This window comes from Apteryx mantelli, chromosome 1 (assembly GCF_036417845.1).
Source record: "Apteryx mantelli isolate bAptMan1 chromosome 1, bAptMan1.hap1, whole genome shotgun sequence".
Lineage (NCBI taxonomy): Eukaryota > Metazoa > Chordata > Aves > Apterygiformes > Apterygidae > Apteryx > Apteryx mantelli.
Genome location: NC_089978.1, coordinates 139,771,012 through 139,790,982, shown reverse-complemented (window position 1 = coordinate 139,790,982; position 19,971 = coordinate 139,771,012). Strand labels below are relative to the sequence as shown.

Sequence of the window (19,971 nt, the reverse complement as noted above, 5' to 3'; positions counted from 1 at the left end):
TGACTGTCTCATGCATGGACCTTGGACCTATGTTGTGGACCTTCGTCTCCAGTCCTGTCTGTGGCCCCCAACTCCTACTGCTCCTGACTAGGCCCCCTGGATAGATGCTGGACCTGACTCATCACCTTGCCTGGTCTGAGACTGTCGGTGAACCCTGTTATCAGCACCCTGCTCTGTCCACCCTGTTTAGATACTCTAGGACTTGCTCTGGTTGCTGATGGCACTATCAGTGCCTGTGCTGGAGTCGCACTGGCTTCTGGCTTGTCCTATTTTGCAAAGCAGCCCCGCTTTTGCTGTCCCCTGGCATGCTACATCCTCAATCAAAATGATACAGAAAAATCCCCCCATAATCCATCCAATAAAGCATTCCTGCCAATATCACAAATCCTTCTCACGTGTCACACAAGCTAATAATGGTCTCTAGTGACTTTCACCTAGTGACCTATATTCAATTTTTGTTATATGGTACTCAAATGCAGACAGAAATGAAATTCAAGGATGCTCATCAGGACAGTCAAGATCTGGAAAGAGTAACCATGTGGAAGTAAGAAATTAACATTAGAATCTTACAATCCACTCCCATCTGGGTAGATCCAACGTTCACATAGACAATATTCCGAGCCTAGGAGCCTCAAATCCATATATGTGAGTTATCTGACAACAGCAAAGTAGAAGAGGGAAGGTTTACAGCAAATAAAGTATTTTTAACTAGAAGTAATGGAAGGAAACTCAGATGCATGTGTGAGGGAACCAAAGTACATCAAGATGTACTACCACCACCTAACTATTAAAAAAAAACCCAAAAAACTAAGTTTTGCACACAATTTGGATGTTAATCTTCTATAGTCAGTGAAGAAAATATATATAACTCTAAAAAGTAAAAAAAAAAAAAAAACAACCCACAGCCCCTGAAAATCCTGAATTGATCCCTCCTAAAAGAAAACAAAATTATTCTCTGCAGTTCTTATTGTCCTTTAGAATGCTATAAAAAAATGACAAGACCAGAGCTCAGTAAATAACCACAACATTGCTAGAAGACAGGAACCCCTAGAGCAGTTAGAGCAATTTTATCTACTATTCAGGAGGTCCCATTCACTCTGTTTGGTCAGCTGAATGCTGTTAAATGTCATTTAAGCTGCAATCACATTCCAGCCAGCTTTTTCTTGCATTTGGGAGCTGAACTAGGTGCACTCACGCCTTCATATTAACTGTCCTCAGTCTGAGAAGTGCTGGCACATATGTTTCAGTTTATACTCATTTAACTTAATGAGATATCTCCCAAGTGAAAGCATTTGCAGCAACAGGCCCTTCAGTGCTACAGCAAACCTTGAAGCCAAGATAGGGCAGATGGGAAAATGCTGTGTAGGAGAATGGTGCTATGGCAATCCAGCAAGAAGATACTGAGCTAATAACCAATAAGATGATGAAGGAGGTTGCATCTTGGTGGAGCAGAGCACAATTAAATATGCCATATTTATTAAGGAAGTGTTGTCTTTGCTGTTTGTAGACATATATATATATATATACACACACACATAAAAGCTGTGTTTAGAGCCAGCTGCATTTTTGGTGGTTAGAAAAGTTGTATATGGAAGATGTAAAAGAGGAGGACCTGATTTCTGGAACCACTGTGACTTAGCAAGTTATGGCACAGGTCTCTCCATCAACTGCATGTGAGAAGAAAGAAGTCAAATAATCTCAGCTTGGTTCACTCCTGCTTGACATGTTGTGTAGTTGCTTCATGCACACAAAGCTGGTTTTAAATGTTACCAGAGCAGATGAAAGCACTTGTGGTACTTCAATAGCAAGAGTTGCCTAGTATCACTGCATTAGGAACCTTGTTTCTTCTGAGAATTATCAGTATTAAAAGGAAGCAGGATTAGAGCATCTCAAAGTCAAGAAGTGCCATTTATTTCTTCCAACTGCCAGTTTAGAGAATTGGAAGGGAAGTATTTCTAAGCAACTGGAGCCAGAGGACATAGAAAAAAATATATCCTTCTGACTTTCTGCCAGCCCATGAGGAAAGATAGCAAAGTTCACTTCATTCAGTGTGATCTGTTGCACGATTCAGTTTTGTAACAGCTGGGTTTAAAATGCTTGTTACTACCAATGTTTAAGTCCACTCCCCATGGGGACTTAAGAAGCACAGTCTTTCAGATGACCTTACATCTCCCAGACACACTTCTGCCCCCTATTTCAACACGGGAGAGTGAAGATTTCTTGCCATTTGGATCCCAGCTCTCCAAGCCCGCCTCACACACAAAGGAGGGAGGGAGGGAGGGAGGGAAAAGGCCTCAGCGCCCGGCAGCCCGCAGAAGATGGCGCCCCTGGGCGGGGGAGGGGACGCACAAGGCAGCGGGAAGGCGCGAACCGCCGCAACGGACGGGCGGAGCCGCGCGCCCCCGTTACCTGCGGCCTCCCGGGGAGCCGCCTCTCCCGCTCCTCTGCAGGAGAAGCCCGCCTCACGCGCTTCCCGCGCGGCTGAGGTAGGTTGGTGAGGCAGTCTCGGCCCGCTGCTGGGCCTCGCTCTCCCCCAGGTGCCCTTGATGAGCCCGCCGCGGCTCGCGGCCGCAGTCCGCGCGGGGCTCGCCGCCGGGGGGACATTAATCGGGCCGGGCGGGACGCGCCGCCGCCCAGCCGGCATGGACGGGGCGGGCGCGGAGGAGAAGGAGTGGGCGCCCGACGGGCTGGGTAAGGGCCCGGCCGCGGGGGCTCATTAATGACCTGGGGGGAGGCACCCGGCAATGAGCCTAATGAGCAGCCCCAGCGGCGGCTAACGACCCTATCGCCTCTTCCCCGCCGCAGTCCCAGTAGGGTGGGCAGCTGTTGGCCCCTGCCTTCCCCTGTGCCTGGCTCTGCTTGGGGTGGGAGGCCCCGCGGTGCCCAGGCCTGAGGGGTAGCTGCCGTCGAGGGACCTAGAGGATTTGGGGAAATGTGCTGCTGCTAAGCCCTGTGTCTGCAGGGCCCTCGTGTCACCGAGCTTGTAAAAGCACCTGGCAAGCAGGTGTGAAGGTTGGGGCCAGTTGCTCGCTCTCTATTGCACTAATGGGACCCCACTGCCTCTGGGTTTCTAGGCTGGTGGCACTTCTGGCCCTTGCCCACTGTTTGGTGTTTCTCCTCCTTGTCTTAGCTGGTGTGGGTGGATCTGCAAAGTTCATATTTCCCACTCTGTGTGCGTGCCCAGATTACTTTGTACCATATGCTCAAAGCAGCCTTAAAAGTCTTGCTGTCACTGTGCAAGTGGTTACCTTGTTCCTCCTAAGGAGATGCTTGGACCGTTTAAGGAGGATAAAAAGGGGACTTGCTTCCTGCTAGTGCACCTTCAGCAACTCAAGACATTTCAAACTCCTTTAGTATGATGTTTCCTGCCTATTAAAATTCTTTCTATTTAAAGTTATTTATCTAAAAGTGGCACAAAGTGATGTTCAGTCTGCTCGCTTGTAATTTTAATGGTGGGGGAGAAGAATGGATTGGCAACTCCCAGATTACCATGAAGGTCTGTGTTCCTCTCCAAACTTTATTTACTTTGCAGGTCTTTTCTTGGCACCTGCAATCCCAAGTTACATGTTGTCAGGTTCTTCCTATATGTTTTAGGAATAGAGCTAGCAATTTCCTTTCTGATGAAGGAAGATTCCTGTAGATGATGTAAAACTCCCAGATGTTGATCTGTCTCTCTGCTGCAGATACAAGGGACATACACAAGACTTTGAAGTGTATTTTATGATGTAAGCACAGACCAGTATGTGTGTAAAACTAAAAATAAGGAAATAGGCTTCTCATGTCAAAACACTAGATTGAAAATACCCTTCATTATTTGAGTCAGAGGGTGAGTGACAGAATGAACAACACAAGAAAATACTGGCTTTTTTGCATAATTAGTGAGAACAGGATTGGCTTTTTCATGCAGTTAGTGAGAACGGGACTGAAACAGACTCAGATACAGTGGGGAGCACAGTGGAAAAAGGAATTAGATAGAACATAGCCAGCTTCTGCTTGGCTTGGTTCTTGACCCTCCAAATCAGGATATTTCATCTCATTTAACAGCAGTGGAAACTATTGCTGCTTAACAAGATCAAATTATTCTGGTTACACAGTTTCCTGCTTCTGTTTTTTTCCATGCGACTAATTCCTCTTTCTTAATCCTGTAAAAAGGCGAATTGGAGTCTTGGAAGCAGCCTGGCATCCCTTCATACTTCTATGAAGGTTCTGCTGGCTGACTGGTGTTGTGAGGTTCCTGCCTGATTAATAGTTGTTTAAGAAGAGAAACATAACGAGGCAGAAAGCAAGTCCTTTATTTTGGTGTTGCAATAGTTTATGTCAAAAGCAGGATAGAGTGAAATGAAATGATTTTAGATCTTTTTCCCCCACACATTTTTTTGTAGACACTTGAAGCTGAAATGCTGCCAATAGTCTGCTCAAAGTTTCTTCTTTCCATACAGAGGCAAATATATGGTTCTGCTTTTATTATTCTACCTCAATTCTTAAAAACTAGTCACCTGCTTAAAAAAAGAAAAAGTAACAGATATCACACTGACTTATGTACATATTCTGAGACAATCAGGAGGTTTTCTTGGTTTTAAAATGTGCATCTTAGCTGGGAAAGAATAATGCTTATTTATTACTCTGTTACAAAAATAGTTGCATATTTATTTCTTTATTTTATGTTCTTTCTGACCTGTCTTCTACTATTCAGTCTCTGTTAGTGTGATGCAGTTTCTGCTTTTTGTTAAACTTGATCAGACTTCTTAAACTTATTTTTCTCCTCAGCTAGCTATTTCCCATCTTGTAAGCCTATGTTATCATAAGTGTTGTTGTGTTTGAAGCTGCAGAAAACTAATTTAAGGCAGTCCTCAGAAGTCTGTACAATTCAGTTGGGTTTTGCTTGGCCAACTCAAGTATGATAGAAACAGAAACCTCTCTAATCATCAAGTGATGTCATCTGTCAGATAATTACTACTGATAGAGTAAACCAGAATTTTGCCCATATTTTTCTTTTAATCATTTTTTTGTAAGGAGACACTTAGTGTCTTGATATGTAAACATCATTGATTTTTGTTTTGTTCCTTATTCCAAAGACCTTTGTTATCCCCAGTGCTATTTTTCCACTACTGTATTTGTAATACACATTCTTCCATTTATTCTGTATGTCTGGCCCTAATTCTTCTTGCAGTTTGCAGTTGGTTGTTTTTGCAGGCATCTTCACTCTCAAAATGAGGCTTTTCTCATCTCAGTTGCTTGAAATGTCTCCATGTTGACCATGTCACATTCTCTGCTTTTGCTTTCCTAGCAGCACTCTATCCTGGTTTTTGAACTCTCTAGCTTTTTTCACCATTGGCTTTCATTGCGTAGTGTTTTCCTTCTCCCATAACTGAAACTTCCTATTGAGGCACATCTGGCTTAGACAATGTGTGTGGGGATTGGGGGGCTGGTTTTCATTTTCTTCTTGTAGTGTTCAAGGATGAGAAGGAGGACTCATCGCAGAATACTGAGCACTTTGTGGTGGATGCTGACCCTGTTGGTGAGCATGGTAAAGGGAGCAATGTGCTACCCACACCCCAAAGTGCAGCTATAAAAGAAGTTGGGGATACCTTGGGAACAGAAGAAGGGATAAGCCCTGTGAAGGAGGAGGAGGAAAATGAAAGTTACTGCATGGTGCAGGCAACCGTGTCAACTTCCCAAGACTCAGCAGCCCTTGACTGCCAGCTCAACCTTGCCTCAGTGGGTAGGCAGCTACCAGATTTCCTCAGTGACATGAACTCTGTGCCTCCACCTCCTGTGGCCAAGTTTGCTCAGGAACCCACAGATCAGTCAGGATCACATGAACAGTGTGAGAGTTATTCCTCTGATGGGATTGAAAAGGAGGCAAAGAAGAAAAAAAATACCAACAAAAGTGGATTGTGTCCTGAGAAGACATCTAGTGTCATCCCTGGAGACCTCAGCAGGCTAGCACAGTTACAGCATGTGTGTGGCCTGGCTACCCGTCAATCATCCAAGTGTGCTTCAGCCAACACTGCAGCTCAGCAGTCCTACAAGGTATCTTCAGTGCTGGAGGCTGGAAATAGCCGTGATGGGGCCAAGGAGAAAAAAGAGTTACTTGAGAATCCAGAAATTCTGCCTGTCAGGAAGAAGTCACGGACCTTCTACAGTGCAGGTAGATAATGGGGAACTGACTGGCAGACAGTGGCACTTGTGGTGGCAGTGGCACTAGTGTTTCCTTCACCATACGGAAGGCACAACTTGGAGATGCTGACCTGCACTATTTGCAACGCATTCTGCACTATTAGATGTGCAGGAGCATCTTCAAATAAAGGTTGCTGAGTGCCTTGTGTTTGAAGTATTACTAGCAATGCTTTTCATTTTACTGTGGATGAAGGTTTGTGTTTATTTTTGTGGTGTGCTTTTAAAGAAGTTCTTTATATTGCTCAAGTATTTCTTTTTCCAAAGTATAGTAAAACTTGTTCTGTTCTGTTTTTTCCCCTATCTTGTTTCTCTTGGGATATTTTTTTCTTATCACCCCCTCCCCATCTCGCTCTCTGTCTTTGAACAATACATCATTTCTAGAGCAGCTAGAAGAGTTGGAAAAGATGTTCCAGGAAGACCACTACCCTGACAATGAGAAGAGGAGGGAGATTGCAGCTGTTGTTGGTGTAACGCCACAGCGTATCATGGTAACGCCTGTGTGGGTAACAGAGTTGGCTGTGGGTTATGTGCCAGAAAAATGAGAGGAAGAGGGACTGGGGCAGGGAGGAAAATCTTGAGCAAGAAGAGAGGAACTTGCGAGAAACAGGATAGAGACTGCAGGTTCCACTGATGAGAAAGTCAGGAAGAGAGCTTGCACGGATGGACACTATATGAGCAAATTAAAAAAAAAAAAGAAAATGGCAGTGGCATCAGCTGTTGTCTACTCCATCTTTCTTCCTGTCTCTTAAGATGAGACACATAATGTGTGGGTAAAAGAAGCTGATGAGGCTGGAGTTAATCTCTTTATTTTGAAGATTATTCTGTGAGTAACAAAGGAAACTGGGGTTTGGAGCGTGATCTTTTTGCTGTTATTCTTCTCTTTCTGGTTGCAATGAACCTTGCTGATTCTCTGTGGAAGCGAGGAGAGTTTTGTTTTAACCTGGTGGGCTGTGGAGGCTGTTATTGTTGATTTTTGCCTGCCTCCCCAGAAGGAGGTGATTTCTGCTCTGAATGTATCCTTTCTCTCCATTTATCAGGTCTGGTTTCAGAATCGCAGGGCAAAGTGGCGAAAAACAGAGAAGTTGAGTGTGAAAGGGAATAAAAAATACTCAGCATCAGCAGTCCCCTCAGGGTCGGACAGTTACAGGTGAGAGACTTGCTCTGTTTTTTCCTTTCTCCACATTGAATAGCTAGTGAATGAAATATTTTCCTGTCCCTCTTTCCCTTTACATTTAAGCCACTGAGAGCTGACCACTGAGTTGAACCTCGGTAGCTCCTCCTCTGTATTCTGCAGCCTGACAGATGTCTAGGCAGATTGTAATGGACCCTCTAAGAGGGCTTCTGGTTAATCTGCAGCACAATTTTGAAGTAAAAATGTTGAAATCCCTCTGCTGAAGGCATGTAGAGAGCAGAGGATGAAATAGGAAAGATCTGTTTGATCACACCTCTGTTTTCAGTTTCTGTGAATGTGCTGGCCAGACCCATTGTGTGTGTGCTTGGGAATTCCTTCATGCCAGTCCCTCTGTCACCCTTGCTTTCCATGTTCATAGATTTTCCTTTGATGATGGAATTGCTACTTGCTCAGAGCAGTCTTACAAAGACATGGGTTTATCTGAAGAAATGAAAGCTAGCACCTCTGCAGAGGAGAGGTGGGAAATTCATATTGGGGAGAAATTGGAGTGTGTGAGGTAGATGGTCTTTCAAGTGGGGGGGAGAGGGAAGGAAGAAGTGAATCTTACTGAGGGAGGTATTTATGGCAGCTTGGAATGTGGGTCTCTCTCTGAAGAGAACAGAATGAAGTGTAAAAATTAAATTGAGTGAAAGATAGGAGACCACCTGACTGGTCTCATTGTGCTGTCCCCATCACCTGCCCTTTCTGCCACTAGTGGCCTGGGACTGCTTGTCCAAATATTTGATACAACATCCCTTGCACTGCTTCTCCTTGCTTTTGTAATTCAGCCAGCACTTCCCCTTCCACGTACTAGTGATCTAGTGCTTGTCCCTTATAGGAGAGTTAAGTGTATATTTTTTGATAATGTCTCATCTTGTCCTCTGGTTTATGCTCATGCCCTTTATGTACACCTCCAGGACACCTCTTCTACCCGTGCCTCCACTGCCTGACATTGCTCATGACCAGTCTGCTATATCGAGCATAGACACTACAGTTGGGAACTATTCCAGCCTGCTCAGTGGACACTCTGCACTGCTTGCTTCCTCCTCAGGTAAGACTCATATCAGTAGATATTTTGTAGTAGTATTTTGATAGTAACTACAGCATTGGTTGGTGGTGCTGATGGATTCCCAGACACTCTTGGGAAGGTCTTGCGAATCATGTTCCCCCTGACCAGTCCAAACAGTGACACCATGTTTAACAACTCCCTGCTAATCCAGTTACCAGCTATGTTGGGTGGAGCCTCAGTGCTAACAGGGGAGCCAAATTTGCAGTACTTATTCATGACCTAGCACAGCCCAGCAAGGACTTCTAAATATGACTCTGTAAGGATACAGGATTGGGGCAGTCTTCTGTAATAGCTATATGATGCTGGCACTGTTGGAGGTTCTTTTCTGAATGATGATGGAAGTATTATTCCAGCAATTTCATGGCATATTCTGGTCTAGATTACAGTTTTTCAGCTACAACCCGTAATAGAGCAAGCTGTGTGAGGAAGGTGCACTGTGTAAACTTTTGGCGTTGTAGAGCCTCCCTCAGATCAGCCCATACCTTTCCATCTTCCCAGAGAGGTTCTTTGACTTCTCCAGTCACTAGGAATGGGCAGTGCAGATTCCTATTTTGTGCAAAACCTTGAGGGAGTGAGACTATCTGAGTTCTTAAGCATACAGCCTTACTTAATTCCTGTTGCAATGTTGTTGAAAGTCAGAGGGCTGTGCTGTTGGATCAGTTTTCTACCTGAGCTGCAATCAGACTTGAAGATTCATGGAAACCAAAGAGAGAGGATTTGTTCAATTGCGTATTCATGTGTGGAGTACCAGAACATTCCCTGGAGTCAGGAATGTTCCATAAAGCGTTTCTTATATATGTTTAGTTTTCCAAGTTGGCATGACTTGAAAATATTTTCAAAATAATGAGGATTTTGCCACTTCCTTAGAGAGGGGTTTCCCAAGCAATAGATGTGCTGACACACAGTACAGCTGTGGGGTTTTTTTTCTGCTCTTCAGTACTATTCAGTCTTTTGAATTTCATGTTCTCATTTCCGTCCTTTTGTTGTATGCTAAATATATAGTGGTATTACTTTTAAGGCCAGTTCTATGCAAAACTTTTTTTTAATATGACTCAACTTTAATACAGTATTTTTAATAGTACTGATAACTTACAAAATATTTTGGCACTGTAGAAAGCAACAATAAAACTGTATCAACAAATTCAGAATTCTAAAAGCCAGATATCTAAACTAAACATACTTAATTGTGATGCTTTTTTGATACTGTAATCCAGCACTTCTGTCATTTAAATTTACCTGTCATAAATAGTCTCAAGGCAAGGACTACTTAAGTCAGTTCTATGAGCTGTTTAACCAATTTAACTGTAATTCAATTAACTGCAGTTTTTCCACAACTTCTTGCAGTAGAGTAAACATTGTCAAAGTGTTTGAATAATCCACTGCTTCCCAGAATGAAGAAATGGTGCAGTCAGTGAGTCCTGTATTTAATTAGATAAAGATCAAGATTTTGAAGAATAATTCATTTAAAGAAAACAAACCAAATATGTTTATATTTCTACACTTGTCTGCAGAACTTTCCTGGTTGCTAAAGTTTCATTCAGGACTGTTATCTTGTCATCTATCTGTACTGAACACTTTCTTCTGAGGAATCTGCACACTGGATGTAACTGCACTCATGGAAAACACAATCTTTCTGTTCGGAAAGAAAAGTCCAGTCTGAATTTTTTGCATAATGTGTAAGGAAGAAAAAGGCAACTGATTGTTCCTGAGAATGGACTGCCTATGTGAGAAAATGAGTGATAAACATAGCCGAGTTCTTACTCCCTGAGTCCTTTGAACTCGCTGCTGACTGTCACCTATTGCATTTACTGTGTGTACATGTAGCTTCCATAGTTTGTCTGAAACCACAGTATCTTCAATATTAGGCACACGTGTGAGGATTAGAATGTACTTCATTTTGCTAGATGTGTGTGAGGGAACAGACTTCCCCTTGTTCTCTTTAAATCATGCTGCTTCTGCTGGGCAAGAAGTAATGAAATCTATTTGTGTCATCTAAAGCTGGTAAATACTTTCCAGATACAGATCTGTTTGAAAAGAAAGTACCATTTCTAAATCTCTTTGCAGAGAAGAGGCATGCTTTGCTAATACCCACAAACCCTGGGGATTTTTTTGTTGTTGTTTTTGCTTTTTTCTTTTCTAACTTGGTTTGCTCAGGCAAAGGAGATGTATGGTGTATGTAATGAGCCACACACAGAAGCTGTGCTCTGTTTATTAAACCCAGTTTTCCCTCCAAATTTATTTAATTCCAGTCAAATTTGATGGAAGGTGGAAGTCTTAAAAATACTGCATTCCTACAAGTCATGGGAAAATTGCTGCCAGGGCAGAGCAGAGATCTAAGTTAGTGCTCCTTCTGAGGGAAAGACTGTTGCAAGATGCAGAGAGTCCTCGTGGGAGAGAAAGCTGCGTGGCCTAATCATAGGAAAAGCTTCAATCACAGTTTTGCTACATTAGATTTAGGATAACCCAACCATGAGAATAAAACTTCTTTTTTTTTGTTATCTGACATCATATAAGCAGACTTTTTTCTTTAAGAATGAAATTAGAAAATGAGATGGAAGAAAAATAAAAGACAATGCAACTTTCAAATCCAGGCTCCTTCTTCAGAAAAAAGCTTGCCAACAAATTGAAACATGCAGGACCCACCTGTTTTCTTTATTAGAAGATCTCAAAATAATGGAGATAAAATATGGATAGGATAAAATCCAAAATAACAAAAAAAAACCAAACAAAAAAAAGGAAAATGAACAGCACAGTGCACTTGCAAGACAAGAGCAGTTGCTTAGTACAAAGAATGGCCTCTGTGGAAACAGCTCGTAACTGACAGGTTTCATCAAGCTAATCTCTGACCGGTTGATGTAATGGTACAGTTCTGCCCAAGATTGTGGCCTAATGGAGTGATTATTTGGATGCTTTCCTTGGTAGCAATGGGCCGAACCACTTTCAGCTGGACAAGCAAATCACTTATATGCATGAGAACAGTACAGTCTGTTACCTGACACCATTGGAGAGTGTTCAGTGTTCTCTTTTCCTCTGTTTTTTTTCTTGTTATTTAGCCAGTAATTCTAACTGACTAGTGTTTTTTTCAGTCCCATCTTTTTGTACAGTTCTGTAAACAAGATGATTAAAAATGTCCCCAAGTGCTATTTTAGACTTACTCTTCCTTGCTGGCAGTTGTGGCTTCTGAGTTTGGTTTCAGTTTTCTAGTCTAACGCACACAACTTGCCGTAAGAGCCTTGTTTGCTTCATAAATTTTTACCTGAGTTTTCTTTGATCTTAGAATTGTTTTCCTACTACTTTTGCAAGACAGCTAGCTTGTTTTAAACAAATTAATGTACTTAATTCTTTTTTGATATTTTCAGTTATTTGAGGTTTCTCTTCTTGTTTGTCTGAGACTTCTGACAGATTTCTTTCTGTGGTAATTTATTGACTTAAGGCATAAAGAGACTCTTGAAGATGAAACCTTAATGTCTCTAAGTAGGCTTGAATCTTCCTTAGCATTACAGAAAGTTTGGATACAAATACAGTGAAGTGTCTTTTACATGCAAATCGAGAGCATGTTTGTACAGGTGAGCAGTGACTGTATGCGTACATAAACTTTCAGTTATGGCGGTTCTTCAGGCAAAGTTGTACTTTGCAGAAGCTTTTTGTGAGCAGGAGAGATGCTTATATCTCTATGGCCTCCTTACCCCTTTAGATTTGACCGTTTAGAGAGAAAAGTTATATTCTATGTCTCTGGTTTGTAGGATGAGATTTTTTTTTTTCCCAGTGGTGCTTTTGCAGGAAGTATTTTGCTTCATGTGGCTATTTTGCTGAGGACACATTTCAGGAACCCAGCATATGCTGGTAGGTCTTATGCAAATAACAAGATGATTACTTAGTGGCAGAGATGGGATTGTAATGGAAGTCTTGGGAATAATTGCATGAAGTTTGACATGATCTAGACTCTGCTCTAGAGTAGACCTCTGTCTGCTTTAATATTAGTATAGACTGAAATCACAGTCATATCAAGAAGTGTACACATCCATTTTTATTCATGTAAGACTCTGTCCCATACACTGAAAACTGTTTGCACTAAAGAATGGGTATCTTAACTATGCCAGTATGCTGAGGAAGCAGCTATAGTATGGAGAAGACAGCTGTGTAACTGGAGACTTAGAATAGCCACTCTTGAGTTAAAAGACAAGTGTATCACCAGGACTGGTTCAGAGACTGACCAAAGTGAAATCTGAAGCTGCAGATTATTAAATTGCTCTCCATAAATTGACAAGGTTGTCTCATGGACTGAAAACCCAGCAGCGGAAGTGATAAACAAAAAATCCTACTGTTGCTTTCCCACGTTCAATGGAAAACCTACTGAGAATTTTTATGTCTACATCAATGTCTGGGAGAACAATAGAATTGTAAAATGTAAGTATTATCTCAAGCCAGCGGTCGTCAAACACGCACTTCACCATTGAACAAGATGCTAAAATCTTATGTAAATGTAGCGTCATATTTAGCAGATACTACTTCTCTGGAAATTGTTTATTCTCACTGCGTTTGATACTGTATTCGGAAGTGATGCATTCAGTGTCTTTCTTAGAATGGTCTGAAAAGTAGAGGAAATTCTAGCAAAGGCTGAACCAGCTCTTTGGAGGCTGAATAAGGTATCTTCATGAGCTCATTGCACATGGTACTATTGCCATGATCCATAAGGATTATCTTCACTAGGTGTTGCAGATATTTCACAAAACAGAACTTAATTCTAAATGTGTGTGAAAGTGAGTTTAGAAGTGGTTTCTTGGGCTATGTTGGTAGCACTGCTTATATTAATTCTGAGCAAGATGATGGCCATCTGCAGAACAGCTGATCCTACTGTCATTATTGACTAAAGGTTTATCTGGATGTGGTCAATTTTTCAGGTAAGTTATGCCCCAAATGGCTGCTGTTCCATAACATCTGTATGTGCTACTACATTCTAGCATAGAATGGTTAGGAGATCAAGTGCAAAAGAAGGTTTTCAAAAACCAGAAGAGATCCTCAGCTTCATTTCTGTCTTAAGCTGTTTTGACTTGCAAGGAAACTAAATATTGTCTTGACTAATGCTGTGTTATATGGGACTAGATGAGTTGTGTTATGTCAAAAAATAGCAAATGGTGAGATAAACCTATGACATGTACATTACAAATGTTTCCCAACATGGAGAAAGGATATGTTCAAATAAAGAACAAACCACTGACAATTGCCTGAGCATGTGAATGCTTTTGAGATGCCATCATAGGACTTGCTCTGGTTTTCTAAATGAATCAAAAGTCAGGGCTGTTCTAGTTTTCACTGAAACAGTGTGACTCCCTCTTTCCATAGCTGCAATGAACTGAAAACCATTTGATGTAGGAAGATAAAATAAGCACAACTGCACAGTACACTGGGGAAACTGAGAAATTGTGCTGCAAGGTGTTGAAGTGGAATCTCCTTATCAGCTCTCTGAGCATGCATTCCAAAATTCTCTAACAATTGCTTATGCTTGTCATTGCAGTATTATGATTAAGTTTTATGTTTAAGGCCTTTGATTCTCCCTTGGTGGAGTACATCTGATGTTGCACTGTATGTCTGCAAGGGTGCAGATTACCAAATACTGTTACGGCTACAGCTGTAAGGTATTCATACTATTAACTTTCCCTAAATGCTTTCCAGTGCATAGCAGTAGACTAATGTTACCTGAACAGTCAGTGATACTTTCTCATATCTGCCTACTGCTTGTGCTGGTTCAACCTAGCCAGACTTGAAAATTCATTTCAAATTGTGTCGTGCACACCTGATTGTCACACTTTTCAAGAAAGAGATGGTTTGCTATTTGGCATAACAGAAGAGAATCTTATTCGCTTGTACCATGTGCAAGCTTCTTGAACTCCTACATACACTTGTTATTCTGGATCATCAGCATATGTGCTTCTGACTTTTTCATTTCCTACATTGTCCTCCTTTCACAGAGATTGCGCTGTAGGAAACCGTTCCTCTCTCCTTTTCCAGCAGTGACTGAGGAGGCAGGTCACCAAACAAGACTCTAGCAACCAAATGATGTCCATTTCATTTTCCATCTCCCAACTTCTTGTTCCTGAGGCCCTTCAGCTGGCATCTCTGCTTTTTTGGATTGACTCATCAGAGGCCAAACCAGGAGTGAAAATTTGGTAATGACCTAGACAGTGGATCTCTAAAGGCACATTTTCATTTCTTTCAAACCACAGTTAAGCCTTTTGAAAGGGTAATCTGTGCAGCACATTCTTCCAAGAGGACACTAGAGATGGAAGATGGCTAGGGGATTGTTCCTGGCTTTTTTCCAGGAAGTGCTTTGCTTCATTTGGCTGACTTCTTGAGAGCTGAATAAATCCAGTATGCAGAAACTGAGATCATGAAGGTAATTTTATTTAACCAATAAACATCAGCCTCTGTTCCGGAGAGCTTGTTACTACTCCTTATATACCTTTTGCTTCCCAGCAGCCATGCTGCTGCTTATTTACTTTTATTCTCATCAGTTAACCTCCGCTCGTTCACTGACATCTTGCCTTTCTCTTCTGTCACTCTTGTGACTTTCTTCCCTCTGCTTGCTCCTTTTTATTTTCAGTATTACAGCACCGTGTGACAGTATCTCTCTTTATTCACAGTCTCTTCAGTGATGGGAATGGTGTCACCTTGTGAAGCAGTTCAGTCAAAGCCACTGTCTCAAGGCAACTTTGGTTCCAGCAGAATGGAGTGCTTCCCTAGTCTTCCCAGCCCTCCACCCATTCGCAGGGCCAGTCTCCCTCTCAGTCTGTCCTTCAGCCCCCACAGTCATATTGTTCCCTTGATGCTGGACACTTCCAACAGTGAATGCAGCTTGTCCGGTCAGGAAAATGGCTCCATGGACACTTTCACTTACAGCATCCAGAATCAAGGGTAGGAACAGATGAGATTGTCTTTGAAGGAGATGAGAAAAGTGAACCTTGGGAGAAGCCTTGCGAGGGCTGTGCTGGATTGTAGAACAAGGAAATAGATGGGAGCATGAATGTGGATTTAGATGTGGGAGTGAGAAGGTCTGGAGAGTAAAAGAAAGGAAACCCTTTTAAAGGGGGTATAAAAAAATGTAAAGATGTGCATAGTGGGTTCGGACCCTTGCTCTCACAAAAGGCATACCTTTTACCAAAATGCAGTCAGAATTGCATGTATGTTGGCAAAAGTGGGGTTCAGAAGTACAGTGAAAAGGAATCCTTAGGAGACGATGCACTGAGCATTGGGGGGTGCTTGGAGGGTGGGAACAGCAGAGGTGAAAGCAGTCCTCACTAATGTACACTGTTAAAGAACCCTATGATATGCTATGATACCCTCTGATAGCACTCTGCTCAAGTGGTTTCTGTTGCTCTTGTCCTGTGCCTGGGATTTGGGAGAGAGGATAGGAATTATATCAGGGTTGAAGTGAATGTTAAGGGAGATATAACAATTATTTGTTGTACAGGTTGCTGCAGCTGTTGCCCCTACTTTAATCTCTGAATTGCCTCTCTCCTTGCTTGCAGTGCAAGTTCCCCAGCTTCCTGCAATTATCCTGAACAGCTAGAGCCTGCAGCCAACCTAGAGACCTCATACTACCAGTACAGCAGCCAGAGTGGAACCTACCAGCTGCCCCAATATCCTCAGCAACACCAGGTCTCCCAGTTCCACCATCTGCCAGTTCACCTGCCCAGCAATGAGTTCTCCAGTGTCTGCCTCACACCTACAGCATCCACTGAGTCCAATACCCCTTTTCTCACCTTAGCTGGCAACAGTGGAGTTGTAACCTATGGGACAGCAGGGGCCACGCAAGGCTATGTACAGAACCACATGGGGGGAGAGATCTTGTTACAGCAGCCAAGTGGAAGCTCAGGTAAATTTCTGAATTCTTTTGGCATTCTACTCCTCTGGAGTAACTAAATGGTACCCTGAAAGGTCCAGGATGATCAGTAATTTTGCTGATGACATTGAAAGAAAGAAGGAATGTGCATATACGTGTAAGTATATATACAGGCACACACATATATATGCCTCCCATCCTTTTATTTCCCTGTATTTTTTTTTTAAGTGCCAAGTGACACATAGATTTGATTCAGAAGTTATTTCTTAGGCTGCATGTCAGAGAGAGTGTTACCATGTGAATAGGTCAGGTACTGCAATGGTTTGTCTGGTAGGAAGCTAATTTTTCTTTTCCAGCGGTGTACTGTGGAGCAAACTAATATGCCTGTGGTATAGGAGGTACAGGTCAAAGATGCAAAGTGAAAAAAGTGCCACAGCAAGTGGATTAGTTGGAGATAGCGAGAAAAATAGGCTTCTGACTTTGCTGGGCTTCTGCTGAAACCATTTTGAAATAATGTATGTACCATGGGGCAGTGCAAAAGAAGAGGGTTAGAGACACGGGCAACACAATATGGATATAGCTTTGTTCTTTTTCTTTAATTTGTAACACCACTTAGATTAAAGCGCTTCAACATAATTTATTTTCTAAAAAGTAACTAGATGAAAATGGCATTGTCAACCTCCTTGTTTTGTGTCAGTGATTTGTATTTTGAAGTTGTTCAGGTCCAAGTAAAATCAAAAGATAACAAGCTATTGCAGTTTATTTGTTTGCACTGTCAGGCTTGTTAAAAGTAAGCACACAGTCCAAAAATCTGTCTCGCTTCTTATCACACAAGGGAATAAAGGGTTTTCGGACCACAGATGCTGCTCCTATTTCTGTACTGTCTTTGCATACCTTGTCAGGGAAAGAAGTCTGACTCACAGGTTTGCTGGCGCAAGCTGGTTCATGTTCACACTGTTCATGGCTAATGTTCTCAAAAACAGTTTGGCAGCACCCATGCTATCTAGCACTTGGCCTAGTTCTTCTCTGTGGTTGTAAAGCATAATTATTATTTTCTGTGGTTTTTCAGTTTGAAGTGCCAGAAATAATGAGAGGGCTGTGTCACAGCACACCAAATTAATGTTTTTATAGCATGATGCCAGGAGTGTGCATTGTATACCTTGGAGCATGTCATGAGAGCATGAATGGATATATAAAGGTGCTAACCTTGCAAGGACTGATAAAGTTGGAGGACTGCTGCAGGAGCAGAGTGTCAAAGTTGATGCTCTCTCCTTCCATGATCCTGTCTGGAGCACAATGTGTAGTGAATCTGCAGTGCCTGGCTCTTCTCTTTAACGATGGGATGCTGTGATTGTGCAGTGTGGACAGCTGAGACCCAGGGCCCAGAAGTGCGATGGGAAGAGAACTGGACAACACCCCTAAAGTCTTATTTCAGCATATAAGCGAGTGAGCAGTTCGGCTGGATTAATATATATGAATTAAAGAATGTACCTGCTTAGGGGATTGCAGGTTTAATAAATGAGAGTAACGAATGAGCATCCAGCTTGTGCTTTGCAGAGCTGACTTGGACAAGTAGGGATGGGGAATTTTTTTTAACTCTAATGTCACTAAATACACCCAAGAACTGTTCTAAAGTGATATCACATTCTTTAGATTAGAACAGTGCTATGAACTTTTCAAGTTCTTCCACCTATGAACTATGCCCTGGATAAAAATACTGCTGTGGAAACAACAAAGTTAACCTTCATATGCCTGCAGTGTCTGCTCTGTTGCAGAAACCGTTAAGGTGCAAGTGTAATATTGATTTGCACTGAGCATGGTTTTTTGTGCTTTTAGAAGCACAAGATATGCATTTTTACATGTACGTGGTGTTAATACTACCTTCCTTATTTTCATTATTCTGTCCTTTCTTTGTTGCTTTCTCCTCAGCAGGTATCACTGCCTATCAAGCTGTCCCCTGGAATGATTTCTATATGCAGGGAGCTCCATTCTCAAATCAGTTGGGCTCACGAATGCCATTTTCTAGCACAGCAGGACACTACTTCACAGAGCAGATTTCCTACACTCAGCCCAGCCTGCCCTCCTCTCCGTATTTCCTTCAAGTGCCCAACGGAACAACGTTAGGATCCATGTCACATACTGGAAAACCAAGGGGAGTCGCAACACCAGACCAGAGTTCATATCAGAACCACCAGACAGAGCTGGAGTTGACATCGCTTGCTGAAGGAGAAGTAGAGAGCAGCAGCAGCAAGAAGGGAGAGAGCATTGTTGGTAAATGAAAGGCCAGCTGAGTTCTTTGGAGAAGAGGGAGGGATAAGGAGAGAATTCCAAGGCTGCAGTAACTCTTCTGGATGCAGCTGTGGGATCAAAACTGTGGCATGAATGGGAATGGAACTTTTGGGGGAGGGGGGAAGGGAGGAGGGGAAGGGATGGGATCCTGTTCCTGCCCAAGACAAGCCTAATGATCCTATTGCTAGGTTCTTAGATTGATCTCTTTTCAGTGATAGGCACACATAGGCAGGTCAGTAAAAGAGATGGCAAAGTTCTGTCCTCTGTCAGGCACCTACTGTTGTGAGGTGAGTGGCTACACAGGACTGCTTTTTTTTCCTAATATTCCAACAGACATGCACACGTTTCTTGGAGGCCGAACTTGAGCAAGAGTGGGGAGAAGGGGAGAGTTTTGTTTCAGTTTCCCTTTTTAGGTTTTTCCTTTAGAAACAAAATTACCTTACTTTAGATTTGATGGAAGGTATCTTATGTCTTAAATAGCGAATTTCTTTGGAGTTTTCTAATTTTGAAACATAAAATATTTTTTAAAAATTCAGGTAATTCTGGGTCATCTGAGATCAAATTTTATTATGAATCTGTTTTCTTTTTTTTCTTCAGATGTTAAAGACGAAACTAATGACTGATGCAATGCTCTAAGAAAAAAAGAAGAAAAAATATTACCATTTTAAACTCTGCAAAGTAAGAACAGAGACAAGGGAATACTATTTGCAACAGAAGCACTTTTTTGTTTCTTCTTTGGGGTTGATTTTTTTTATTGTTGCCATGATGATTTTCCTGCTGAGAAAAGAAGCGGGGAAATTTCAGTCAATAAAAGCTTCTGGTCTATGTTTTTTGCAATCTCCTGACTTCATTCTTTTTACTGAATTCAGATCTTCCAGAGCACACAGGCAGGAAAGTGTTGATACCAGCACCAGAGTCCCATGGGTAGGCAGAAATTTGAAATCATGCATGATGGCTGGAATCATGCATGGATGAGGGAGGTGATCCTTCCCTTCTACTCAGCCCTGCTGAGGCCACACCTGTGTCCAGTTCTGGGCTCCCCAGTACAAGAGAGATGTGGGACTACTGGAGCAAGTCCAGCGAAGGGCTACAAAGATGATTAGGGGACAGGAACATCTCTCCTCTGAGGAAAGGCTGAGAGAGCTGGGCCTGTTTAGCTTGGAGAAGAGAAGGCTGAGAGGGGATCTTATTAATGTATACAAATATCTTAAAGAAGGGTGTCAAGAGGATGGAGCCAGACTCTTTCCAGTGGTGCCCAATGACAGGGCGTGAGGCAACGAGCACAAACTGAAACACAGTTTCATCTGAATATGAGAAGAAACTTCTTGACTGTGAGGGTGACAGAGCACTGGAACAGGTTGCACAGAGAGGTTGTGGAGTCTCCTTCTCTGGAGATATTCAAAACCCGCCTGGACACAATCC

The 19,971-nt window shown here is 42.4% G+C and overlaps 1 protein-coding gene across 1 annotated transcript; it reads left to right on the top strand.

Moving 5' to 3' along the window:
* Positions 1-2,642: 2,642 nt before the first annotated feature.
* LOC106488326 (homeobox protein NOBOX) lies at positions 2,643-19,367 on the top strand. The gene is made up of 10 exons (XM_067294006.1): positions 2,643-2,691; positions 5,402-6,151; positions 6,562-6,668; positions 7,218-7,327; positions 8,269-8,402; positions 14,390-14,814; positions 15,062-15,332; positions 15,947-16,293; positions 18,190-18,531; positions 19,147-19,367. The coding sequence occupies exons 1-6, from the start codon at positions 2,643-2,645 to the stop codon at positions 14,401-14,403; spliced, it is 1,164 nt and encodes a 387-aa protein (XP_067150107.1). The 3' UTR covers positions 14,404-14,814; positions 15,062-15,332; positions 15,947-16,293; positions 18,190-18,531; positions 19,147-19,367.
* The last annotated feature ends 604 nt before the right edge of the window (positions 19,368-19,971 follow it).

Bases quoted from the DNA above. Each gene is read 5' to 3' on its own strand.
- LOC106488326 (XM_067294006.1), top strand. From the start codon at position 2,643: ATGGACGGGGCGGGCGCGGAGGAGAAGGAGTGGGCGCCCGACGGGCTG. The intron at 6,152-6,561 runs GTAGATAATGGG...CATCATTTCTAG, and splicing joins ACGGACCTTCTACAGTGCAG to AGCAGCTAGAAGAGTTGGAA. The intron at 6,669-7,217 runs GTAACGCCTGTG...TCCATTTATCAG, and splicing joins TAACGCCACAGCGTATCATG to GTCTGGTTTCAGAATCGCAG.